Source organism: Silene latifolia, chromosome Y (genome assembly GCF_048544455.1).
Source record: "Silene latifolia isolate original U9 population chromosome Y, ASM4854445v1, whole genome shotgun sequence".
NCBI classification, from domain to species: Eukaryota; Viridiplantae; Streptophyta; class Magnoliopsida; order Caryophyllales; family Caryophyllaceae; genus Silene; species Silene latifolia.
In genome coordinates this window covers 199,297,101-199,310,103 of record NC_133538.1, presented here as the reverse complement: position 1 = coordinate 199,310,103, position 13,003 = coordinate 199,297,101, and the positions used below count along the sequence as shown (strand labels likewise).

Genomic DNA, 13,003 nt, shown 5'->3' with positions numbered 1-13,003 from the left:
TCATTCCCTTGCACATAAATCTAGGAACCAATCAGTAATGCTCCCAATAGGGGGATAAAACCCCAATGTTGGGTCATTACTACCTTCACCTGCTTCAGTAATGGTGTCAACAGGTTCAATGTCCCATGTTGGTTCATTACTGGTGCCACTGGTACATGCTATATTTTCTGCATTCTCCGTTACTCTGTGAAGTGAATTTACTAATTCACTTACATTGCTTGGATCACCAACATTCTGTACATATTGTATGCATTCTTTCACTAAATCAATATTATCCAAACATACTTAAGTTTAAGAACATCTTGTTCTTTATATGCCTGGATTGTTTTATGAATAAGTTCATCAAACTTGATTGCTTTTTTTTGTTGGAGAGATTGGATTGACCTAAAAAAAACCCCAAATCCAAGACATTCAAGTTTGGTGAATTGGGTGTTTGATAAGCTAACTCAATCTGCCATCCATCTGATGTTGTTGCCTTTTTGAAATCTGGATCATCATTGCTAAAATGTGGACGAGCATTATCTTGTTGAATAATTATGTGCTTACTCACATTAGAAGGCCATTTGGCCTTTATTGCTGGTAACACACAGTTTAGAATCATCTCTTTTGTTAGTTGTTTGTTTATAGACTCAATACATTTTGTTTCTACTGTACCCATTGGCCTGTTTTTGGAATTTCTTTGTGCTGGTACTTGTATAACAAAGGGCCAAATACCAATCTTTCCATCAAAAATAAGTTCACCATTTGACCCATACTTTGGTCTTCCTATAGCAGACATAAACATTACTTTTTCTATGAAACTTTTAGATTGCAAACACCTATAAGAATCTGTTTCACCCGTACCCAAGTAAAATCTTGTAGAAGGTTTAGTTTTAGAAAACCATTTCTCATCCATATGAATGATATTGCTTTGATCTTTGAAAACTACTCTTTTAGTTACTTCATGATATTCTAAATGTTGTAGACTGAAAATTAATCTAGCAAGTTTGTTTTTATCAGTCAAACCTGGTTTGAGTGCATTTGTGTGTGACCTGATCTGCTTTGACATCACCCATCTTGAAACTGTTGACTGACTCACTCTTAAATTTTCAGCAAGTGAGTGTTGTGTTGTCCTTTTTGGTAGATCAATTGACTTGAGCTTTTCTTCATCTAACACCACCCTCCCTAATTTCTTGCTTCCTTTCTTTTTACTGCTCATATTGACTGGTATGGATGCATTTCTCTGTAACTATGCTGACTTCCATAACCTTTGTATGGTTTTCCTGTCCACTGAAAACCTTGATGCAACTTCATTGATAATGCCATACCTTGGTTTTCCATTAGTGCTGTTTTCCCATAGCGTTTCATTAATTTTTGATCTTTCTATGTTTGTGAGATTCTTCATTGAATGATTTTGATTTTTTTGTTTGAAAGTTGTTTTTTGGACTGAAGCAAATCAACGAACCCTGATAAATACACCTTCTATTTATAGCATAAAGAACTTTGCACTCTTTTGAGAATTTGGTTTTGGCGCCATAATGAAACCTCTTTGTATTTTTGGCTCCATATTTGATTTTTGGTTTCAAATTGTAATCTTGGTGAGCTGGATATTTAACATTTGGACTGACAATTTGGGTTATCTTGGTTTACGAAACAACTAATATGGGGCAATCAAGATAAGATGAAGAAAATCGAAATTTAATCTGAAGTCCATCCGTCTGTTTTGATCTTTAGTGTGCTTGTAATTTAATCTGAAGTCCAAGTTTTTGTGTAATTTAATGTCAGTTTAGAGTTTAATGTAATTTTATTTTAACTTACTGTAATTTAATTATGTAATTTAATTACAATTTAGAATGTGTAATAATTTAACTTCATGTAATTTTATTTCTACGCAAAACCAACTGTGTACGCAAAACCGTCTATGCATCAGCACTGTGTTTATGAATTTGGAGGGAAACGAATTTTGGTATGTAAAAAAGGAGGGAGTAATTACTCTCTTAATTAACTAATTACCAATCATAATCATAATACCCTTCATCCAAACTTCTTACCCACAAACAATACTTTTCATTATTATATTATCCTCCTTAATTCTTGTGCCATCCTTTAAATGGGACAATTATCTAGAATAGGAGGGAGTACTTTATTCTTTTCGCACCGAGATCGATAAATATCATACAACAACAACAACAACAACAACAACAACAACAACAACAACAACAACAACAACAACAACAACAACAACAACAACAACAACAACAACAACAACAACAACAACAACAACAACAACAACAACAACAACAACAACAACAACAACAACAACAACAACAACAACAACAACAACAACAACAACAACAACAACAACAACAACAACAACAACAACAACAACAACAACAACAACAACAACAACAACAACAACAACAACAACAACAACAACAACAACAACAACAACAACAACAACAACAACAACAACAACAACAACAACAACAACAACAACAACAACAACAACAACAACAACAACAACAACAACAACAACAACAACAACAACAACAACAACAACAACAACAACAACAACAACAACAACAACAACAACAACAACAACAACAACAACAACAACAACAACAACAACAACAACAACAACAACATTACCCCAGTGCCTCAATGGCTCCCGCAAATTGCGAGGTAAGGGGGGTCAGATGTACGCAGCCTCACCCTTGTGTTAGCAACACAAAGAGGCTGTTTCCGAATGACCCAAGATGAAAAATGCGTCGAGAACTGCATCGAAGGACCACTACTTCACAAGAGAAAGAAGCGCAGCCACTTTAGTGAGCCATTTTGCTTTATTTCATCATAATCCAGAACCAAAGAGTAATGAATCTAAGAAATTATTTTAGTCCAAAACTTTTTTTAATATATTCAGAATATATAATTAGAATATACAAACTGACCGTGCAAAGCACGGAATTCTAACTAGTATTGTTATAAAATCCCGGTTCAATGTACCTAAAACCCAAATTAAGAGATTATTTTCAGACGGAAGTAACAATCAAGTTAGGGGTTTTCTATAAGGTAACCCTCAGTTTTTTCGATTTCTATAAGGTAACCCTCTATTTAATTAAACCCACACTAATAACCCTGTATCTCTTAAAAAATAATCAGCGTGACACTAAGGCTTAATTCCGTCAACTTTGACGTTAATTGTTGATATGTTATGCTGACATGGCAGTTGTGGTGAAACACTAATGACTAAGCAATTACTTGAAAATAAAATAAAAATAAAACCCAAAACCCCCTAACTATGATCATTCACATTCCGCTGTTTCATTCAGAAACCCTTTCACCTTTGCTCTGCCAACCCAAATTAGGGTTTCTGAACCCAAAATTCATCATCTAATCAACCTAAATTTCATCGATCATCTTATCAAAAACCTGCATTTTTCATCCTTCATTTGTGGATTTCCAGGTATTCATCTTTCTCCTTTTATTTTTGTTTGTCTTGCATAAGACGGACATTATTTATCCGTCTTATGCTTAAAACGGTCAAGTACTACCCCATGATGATAACTAAGACAAAAAATTTGGCATTTTTTAGGCAACAAGTGGGGTAACTTTTTTATATATTTGACCTATCTTAAGTTTAAGACGGATAATGTCCGTCTTAAATGAAAATTTGTGTATTTCCACATTCACTCTTTGATTTCGGTAGAAGTAGGAGTTGTTAAGTTGAAAAATCCGTCAAGACAACCGAGATTGAAGCCACCTCAATTCGGTAGATAGATGCAGTATGGACTTTACTTTTTGATTTGTCATTGAGTTTAAATGTCTCTGTGGTTGGATTTTGTGTGCTGTACCGATTAGTTGCACTACTTGTTGTCATGTTTGTTTGTTGTCTTATACATTAGCTAAGGCTAAACTCCATGCTACATAATTCACCGTCACTTTTTAGCAAGGGTAATTAAAATGGAGGGAATTTAAAAGGAGGAAGGAGAAAAAAGTGAAGGAAAACTAACTAAAGCCCATGTTACCAAGTTAACAGCCACATCACAAAGTTAACAGTCAAATTTGTCGGATTGGAAAAATAAGGTTATGCTCATTCAATTATATAGAGTACTAGGCAGTATCCTGCGCTTTGCGCGGCCTGTTTTAAAATTTAATTATTATAATTGAAGAAAAATAACATAATTTATATATGACCTTTAATATTTTTACTTACTAGTTGTTGCTCCGCGCCCTCCCGGGCGCGGTGCCCCAATTTGGTCAATCTTGTAGACGTTCGCATGAGGAAGTACGGTAGAATAAATGGAAAGTATGACTAACATTGGCAAGGAATAGAGTTCATAGAAGTCGTGTCGTTCAAAGATTTGTACCAAAACACGTCATCATTGCTATATACAAACACAATTAGAACTGGATGGTATATGCGTATAGCTCATGTGAATTTGTAGTACAATTAGCTCTAGTTGTTGCTCGGCGACCTTGAGGAATCAGCGAAAATAAGGCGGGAGTATGGAAACAGAAAAGGAATTGGTCCATGTACTCAAATGGTGGACCGTATATTACTCAACTGGAGAAAATGTTTGAAAACACGAGTTTGCCAAGAAGCCTTGGTAAAATACTCAAAAACATTTTTCTTGGCAGTGCAATGACACTAAGGCACTTTTTTTTTTTGGCAAACCGAACCAAAGAACGAGACAACATCACGAGAGTAGGAGAGGAACTAAAATACATTTGGTTAAATGTCAAAGACGACTACGTAGCCCAAACAATATACTTAGTATTCATCAACTTTCCAACACCAAATGATTATCACTTATTCTAGTTGTATTTCAACCACCAATTAGCAGCTAAACATGGCTGTTGCAGATCTGGGCCATAGGATAGTTATTTAGTACTTGACAAAAACAAAACAACCTTAGTCGTCTTTTTGGTCTAGGTTTTCCGATACATCACCAACCTGTACAAATTCTTGAATATCGAGTGTTTCATTGTCAACTTCCACTTTTACTCCAAGTGCGGTGTAGTCCGATATTACCGATATTCCCTGATAGGAGGAGTCTTCGGTGCCTACTTCAATCAAGATAAGCAATAGCGATACGTTGAAGCTTTTGTACGTGCACAGAAGTTGCAAGTAAACTTATATTTGATATCTTCTCCTTTCCTAGTAAACTTGCACAGTCAACAACAGACATAAGTGAAGTAATTTCCCACAAAAAAATGTCAGCATAATCAATCTGCTTTGGAACCGTTTAGATGGATTCCATATGAATCAAACTATCAAAGCATGTATGAGAGAAGGTTAGAAATCACTTGTAAGCAGATAGGTATGGACCAATATCACAACTCAAATAACACCCAAAAAGGGAAAGAAGTAAGTGGTAACTGAGCTGAAAAAGTTCATAACAACATTACCAGTGCCATGATGGTTCTTGCATATTGCAGGGCAAGGGGAGGTTCGGAGATAGACAGGCTTACTCATAACTCGCCCATATTCTTACATCCTTTAAGTAATTGTTTAGACGTAGGTTTCAAAGAGGCAGAAGAAACATAAGCTAGAAGAGACACAAGTCACCTGAAACAAGGAGAACCAGCGTGAACTTAATACCCATCTTCTTCTAAGCTCTAATTCCAATCCCTTTAAACCCTATACTTTTCAACCTGAAATCAATATATGTACAGACTAAATACGCCTAATGAATAAAAAAGAGACGCGGAGTGAAATATAACATTTTTCTTAAGCAAAGGTTGCATAAATTAAATCGTAAACACCTAGTGTCAAACTTTCTTTTGGGGCTATAGAAGCTTGAGCCATGACATCCATCTAGTTTGCTCCTACAGGCAATTATGGTAGAAAATAAATGGACATATATGACTGCAAGTTAAAACTTGCAATAACCGCAGTCTATACCTAAGCGTTTTTGTACCACAGCGGTAACCCTAACATAGAAAGAGCATAAAAATGATGTTTGGCTAATAGTACTACCCCTTTTTTGAGTTATAAGAGAGGATGGCCCCTGTACAACCCCAAGGTTTGACTATTTAAATCCCTAAACATACACTAACGACCCTAAAGTAGACATCATCAAATGAGTAACAACCGAAACTAATACGAAATAACATCACCGCCCTACACCCAAAAGCAACAACTTAGCAATGGCTCTGTTTTATATAAATAGATCACTCCGAGGAACTACACGTCGGCCCTGCTTCTGTCAATCATTTTAGATACGAAACCTCGTTTGGACTACAAAATGAACTCTTTTTATTGTCGTTGTGGGTACAGTCCAGCCCATTTGTGCAATTTAACGAGGGACATCGAGACCATCTCATAAAAGAGCTATGAAACACAATTAGTATAAGCTAAAGTAGTGATCATGGTAGAACATAAGAAAACTGAAGTGATCAAATGAAAGAGAACAGAAGAGAACCTAGTACTCCATTGTGGCAGGAAGTGTCCAACAAACAAAGACCAGATAAGAGAAGCGAGCAACCCCTCATTTTGAGCTCCATCACACCGCAGTAAAAAAAATTGTTTCTAAAATTCCTGTCAGACAACCTGAATTAGAAAACACTGACCTCGATCCATCAACAAATTCAGAAACTTTGGTATAGCAAAAATAAAGTATATGAAAAATTGAAAAGAGCGAATTATACCTGTATATATGGTCCCGCGAAACCCTTTCCGTAGTACTAAAAAATTCTGAATCGAAAGCGGCGATCAAACCATCTAAGCTAAACCAAGGCTCAACAATTAGATCAGGTTATTACATTGAAAATCTGGGCTAAATTAGCATTTCCCATGTCGCTGTCTAAAGGGACAACCAAATATGAGCTCAACACCGTCCGACACATAACATCCAGCAACACTGAAAACACAGCAAACGAAACAAAAAAAAATTAAACAACAATCAGTTAAACTCGTACATAAACAATCTTACCTCCGGTTGGTCGTAAAATTCCAGGCGCAAAATAACGAAATCAAACTGAATAAACTATAAAAAAAAGTGATAATGCGAGACGGGCAAAAAACCCAGAAAATATAAAATGAAGAACTAAACCCTAAAATTCAACAAGGCACCAGTAGAAAACAAAGAGTAATTCTGGCCCCATGCCTATTCACCAACGACAACCCCATGCCCCGCGACTACATATAAACAGGTTACTGCAACAAGAAAAGAAGAAAAGACGGCAGTTGAAATAATAAACCCAATCAATAATCGCCAAATAAAATAACAATTGGGAGTTCACTAACCTAAGATCACGAACAATCCAAAAATCATCAATGCTACCGCCTAGCCTGGTTTGCAGCCCGACGGTCGCCATCTCAAAAACACCTGCAACCACAATTGAAATAAACAAATAACATCAGAATGAGGAAGAACGAATACTGTAATGAAAGAAACAAATGGGTACGAAAAAATTAGGATGTGGGAGGAGTGTTGTAGAGGAAAAGAAGAGATAAGTAGAAATGAGGAAGCACTCATAATTTGAAAGGAACAAATGGGTAAGAACACACCTAAAATCATGCACACCAAACTCCAACGTCAAAAATTATCAAAAATGTCATGATCTATACTCCGAACTTCAGTCTGATTTTCGTATTCCTCGACAAAAGCTGCAATCACAGCCCAAAAAACCGCAAATATAAGCAATATAATTGTAGACAACATATATGAACAAATAAAAAATAATCTAAACTAAATAATATATAGACAAACAAAATAGAGAAAGAGCAGATGAAGTGTCCACACGAAATTTGCGCGAGGAGCACCAATGTAATGTTGAATCCTTTCGCTGTTGTAGAAGGACCAGCCTGTTTATGGATTTTCCAAGTCTCTTGTGACTCTAGTTGATAGCCAACAGTTAGGGTAACTGTGAAGTCCAAAGCCGGAGCAATGCAACACATAAATTCTGTCCCCAGGACCCCGTGAACACATATACACAGGATAGTAACGCAGGAAAAGAAGAAATAGGGCAATGGAAATAACAAACAGAATCAACACTTGCCAAATAAACCAGTAGAAATTAGGACAATGAAACCAGTACAGTGATTTATCAAAACCATAATTAAACAAACTAAAAACATACAAAATCATAAAATTGAACCGATGTAAAGATTGATGAAGATGGTAGTTGACAATTCACCATTTTGAGTGGGGGAGATGATAAATAATACTTTCATAAACTTCTAATTGGCTCCTAATATGAGCAAACAAGTCAAATGAAATTCTTTTAAATTTCTCATCAGATTCATATACATGTGACAGTCGTGCATCAAAAGACATACAACATACTTTTTTGGATGAGCTTGCCAGGAACATGTCTAATGCAACAAAATTTGGCCAATTAATAACCTAATTAAAATTGAAAACATAAAAAATTTAACAAACCAACGAGAATAAACACAGAGATTTGAATGAAAAAGTCATTTTGAACTTGATTATCTGATTAAATTAAACGATGAAACCTAAATATCAATTTGATAATAAAATCAAAACAATCAAAAATTATACCTGGAATAAGGTTAAGAACAATGATAAGAGGAAGGCGAGATTTTTGATGAGTAAATTGCAGGTTATAATGCGAAGTCGATTGCTCGTTGTTGAGAGAAGAGGGTTTTTGAAGATGGAATTCTCTTCACATATTCGATGATCCACAGGTATAATTTATGAGCCAAAAACCCATAAAACGATCATTCAAATCTCGCCTTCCTCTATCATTTTTTATCATTCAAATTTCTCTTCAAACCTTCAAAAATTCTCTTCACATATTCTCTTCACATCTTCACAGATTTTTGATGATCCACGGGGACTTCTCTTCACATATTCGATATCAGTTATTAGCTGAACTGAAGGACAACCTACAACAAAAAATAGTGACAAAAAAAAAACATTAAAAACGAGAAAAAGATGGAAACTTTATTACTGAGAACAAAAATAAGATGAAACCCGGATTGGAATGATGGATTATGAAGATCGTTTTTATAATGAAAGTGAGGGGAAAATGGGGAAAATATCTAATAAAATGATACAGCAACATTACAATTGATACCTTTGCAATGTAATTGGCACACAGGTCTAGACAAGCATTATAAATTATAAATAAGTGCAAAAACGAAGTAATTAAAATGACCCAAGCATCAACAGGAAAACTAACCTCTAGCTGTGCAAGCACAAATCAACCTCAGAGGCACTGTTCAACGAATGAAATAATAATATTAAACGAAGTAGTATTAATAATCAAAGAAATGATAACAATTATAAGAATAACACTAATCGGCGACAAACCCACAAAAAATGAAAAAGATGAGTTCACCAGTTCTAGGATAATCAGAGATGGGAGCTAAAATCATCAGCTGAGTTCAGATTAGGAAAAGAGAGAGAAATAGGGCGCCAGTATACATGGTTGTTCCCGCCGTTGTCATCGAAAGCAGCATTGTCATCGCCATCATATCAACACCTTATCGTCACTACCATGACACCAAGTCCTCATCGTCAGCATTGTGGTCTGATATTGAATGAAGGGATAAACAAGGATAACAATTTAGCACAATACCAAACTGATTAAACAAGGATACCAATTGGTCACTCTAATTTCGACCACATAAATGATTTTCCCGATATATGAAGGAATTGATCTTCATGTGAGGATAAGGGGATACAAAAGAGTATTGTAATTAAACTGATGAAACTAATACGAAACTGAAATTAAAATAAGCAAAACTGAAACTAATACGTAATTAAACTGACCGCACAAATACGTATCAATTCAACAGGGCACCATTGGAGAAAAAACAAGATAAGGAATGCCTAAAAGAAAGACACTAAAATCAAACAAAACCCTAAAATTCAACAGCACAACACCGTATTTGTATGATGATCAGTTAGTACCTTAGGGATGATCATGGGAGAAGCAAAAGAAGAAGATAAAGCCATAGAGGAGAGAATAATATAATGAAAAATGGCAAGTAAAGTGAATTGAATTATATGGGCAATAAAATTGAAGAATGCCCACTTTATAATATTGGACTAACATCATAATAATCAATCAATAAAAATGATGAATCATACTCAATGTTAGGAAACGGCGTATGTCTACCTTCCATTCAAGGAAAAGAAAAGAAAAGGCATGTGTTAGTTGGTCACAAATTCAAAGTTTTCAACAAAAAAAACTCGAAATAATGAACAGCGAAAAGAAGAAAGAAGATGTAACCTTAAATGTTGCCATCGGACTCATCATCAGCACCGTCATCGTCACCACGGCATCGTCATTGTGGTGTGAAATTGAAGGGGAAAGGGGAAAATGTCACTGAGATGAAGCTATGGAGTAAAAGGGAAAATAAGCGGATGAGAAGTGATAAAGAAAATATCAAAAGTTGTGGATGAGAGTATAACAGAGATGGAAGGTGGAGATCTAATGCGTAAATCTAACGGCAAAGGGAGACTTTGGGTGGTACTATTCATTGCTACAGTACACCCAAGTCCCCTCTTTTTAAGATGTAAGGATAAATAAATAAAAATTAATTTTTCTCAAATTTAATTTTTTAGGTTTATTTTCAACATTTTAAAATAAAATACATACAATTTTAATTAAAACTAATAAGTGATAATTAATTATGTTGATGAACGTTTTATAAAATTTATTCGAATAATGCAACAATCAACATTAAGTACTCAAATTATATCATTTCACAATACGTTGGGTTCCAAAGCAATTAATATTTGTTGAAAATGATGTGAATATAATTTTATGTAATTTTTATTTTTTTTTATGTATAACTCGTGATATTTTTGTATCAAACATATAGAGTTCAAACTCAATTTATTCAAATGTTTTGATTGTGTTTTTCATCTACTGATATAGGACAAAGGAGAACCCACCCCAAAAGCTAGCTCAAAGGGTGGTAGAGCCCTTGCCCTATATAAATCCCACATCAACCCCCCATTTGATCGATGTGGGACTCATGTCCCATACCATGCAATGGCACAGTCCTGTAACATTCGTCCCTTCTTCAGGACCAACGTCCTCGTTGGGTCACGGCTACGTTGGGTCACGGCTGGCTTTTCCAGGCCACCCACTCCGTAGGCCACCCACTCCGAGGTCGGCTCTGATACCACTGATATAGGACAAAGGAGAACCCACCCCAAAAGCTAGCTCAAAGGGTGGTAGAGCCCTTGCCCTATATAAATCCCACATCAACCCCCCATTTGATCGATGTGGGACTCATGTCCCATACCATGCAATGGCACAGTCCTGTAACATTCGTCCCTTCTTCAGGACCAACGTCCTCGTTGGGTCACGGCTACGTTGGGTCACGGCTGGCTTTTCCAGGCCACCCACTTGTGTCAAACATATCTATAAAAATTGCACCTTTTATATTTTTAAACAACTATATATAAATGACGTTTAAGAGTTTTCATGTAAATAAAATAGGTTAAACTTTCTCAAATAATATTTTTCGAGGTTTAACTTCAAAGTATTTAAAATATAACATATAAAATATTTAACTAAAAGTTTTAGCTAGTCATAATCAATATTTATACTTGACGTATACGTATTTTAATTGAAGATATTAAAAAATGTAACGTTTTTTTTCTACTTTTTCACGTCTTTTATAATACTATATTATTTAATAATCATTACTTTTGTTTTGATTATTCAAATGCATTCGTGATCACTGTGTACATACATACTCGTACACATACTCGTTATCACACTATTTAAATCTATCAAATTCTCATATGTATTCAATTTCTCGCAATATAATTTTTTTCATTCCCACTTAAAAATTTACTCCCTCCAAACCTCTATATTATTCCCTATTTCCTAAAACGGATCATTCATGTTTTCTTCCCCTTTCTATTTTTGGAAACATTATTCTTATTTTATTCATGCCTCTCTCCTATCACCAAACCTCACTCAACTCTTTTACTCCTATTTTATTCATTCTTTTAATGTTTGTGGCCCACAATTCATTATTTAACTGCTACTTAATCATCCCTCTCCCCTCTCTCCTCTCTCCTCTCTCCCAAGTCCCAACCACACATACGTCATTTATCAATATAATACTTCCTTCCTTAATCCTTATGCCCACTTCAAAGGCGAAGAATATAGAGGGTTGGAGGGAATATCGCTTAGTAGTTTTCTTTAAGTTATGTTTTTAAGAAATACAATGACTCTTCCAAATATATTTTTTTTCTTAGAATTTAATGGTCTAAGTTCTATAACTTTCTCAAAATGTCTTTTTACGTAAACATAAAATATTATGAGACACTCACTTAAATCATCTCTACAAATCAAAATATTTCAATAAATATAATGAAAATTATACTCAATTTTAAGCATTTTTCGCAATAAACGTAATTATTTATATTTTAGGATTTTTATCAAAATAATTTTTTAATAATTTTAGAATCAAATCACCGTAATTATTTAATGTAATTTTATAATAAAATTTATTAAGATATATTTAATATTTTGTTGAGATTTATACAACATTTATTATGTTTATATTTAATGTTCAGCAGTAATTAATACTTGTATTTAAAGCTGGATTGACACGTGGCGCATCCACAGCACTTCAACCCAGCTTTATATATATATATACTAGATTTAATGCCCGTGCGATGCACGGGCCTAGAAATAATATCATTTTATTTAAATTTTGTTTAAAGCTGTCAATAAATTGTATAATGAATAAACTACACAGATGATTGTTTGGTGAGTTTTTTTTGTTTTTAGTAAAATCATGCTTCATGCTAAGAAAGTTAATGTATTAAAAATTACCATATTCTCCGTTCTATTCTAAATAACCCTCCCTACTTTCTTTTTGTCTATTTACTTTACCTTTCGTATGTGTGTCGTCCAAATTAAATTTTATGGTGGGGTAGTATGTTTTCGGTTATTTAGAATAGGAGAGAGCATGTAATTTCAATAGTGCACATATTAGGAGATCAAAGGTGAAGAGTAAATGATAATATGATCGAGATATAGAGTTTTAAAAACAGTCATATTAGTAACCACTTAT

The 13,003-nt window shown here is 34.6% G+C and overlaps 1 protein-coding gene and 1 long non-coding RNA gene across 9 annotated transcripts; both read right to left on the bottom strand.

Annotated features, from left to right (window-relative positions):
• Positions 1 to 1,198, bottom strand: LOC141629805 (uncharacterized). Its single transcript, XM_074442748.1, has 2 exons — positions 349 to 1,198; positions 1 to 260 (listed from the first exon to the last, which is right to left on the bottom strand). The coding sequence occupies exons 1-2, from the start codon at positions 1,196 to 1,198 to the stop codon at positions 1 to 3; spliced, it is 1,110 nt and encodes a 369-aa protein (XP_074298849.1).
• Positions 1,199 to 4,716: 3,518 nt separating this feature from the next.
• LOC141626426 (uncharacterized) lies at positions 4,717 to 10,355 on the bottom strand. Of its 8 annotated transcripts, none has more exons than XR_012536010.1 (10): positions 10,189 to 10,355; positions 9,292 to 9,483; positions 9,133 to 9,168; positions 8,490 to 8,836; positions 7,493 to 7,591; positions 7,229 to 7,310; positions 6,631 to 6,842; positions 5,746 to 6,520; positions 5,549 to 5,634; positions 4,717 to 5,145 (listed from the first exon to the last, which is right to left on the bottom strand). It is a non-coding gene; the product is annotated as an uncharacterized LOC141626426 (long non-coding RNA). The 8 variants fall into 8 exon arrangements; XR_012536007.1 differs by having other exon boundaries at positions 4,717 to 5,634; positions 5,746 to 5,808; positions 6,405 to 6,520; positions 10,189 to 10,350; XR_012536006.1 differs by having other exon boundaries at positions 4,717 to 5,634; positions 5,746 to 6,532.
• Positions 10,356 to 13,003: the final 2,648 nt, after the last annotated feature.

Coding starts and splice junctions, on each gene's coding strand:
- LOC141629805 (XM_074442748.1), bottom strand. CDS start 1,198: ATGAGCAGTAAAAAGAAAGGAAGCAAGAAATTAGGGAGGGTGGTGTTA. Junction 261..348: donor CAACAAAAAAAAGCAATCAA/GTTTGATGAACT, acceptor ATATTGATTTAG/TGAAAGAATGCATACAATAT.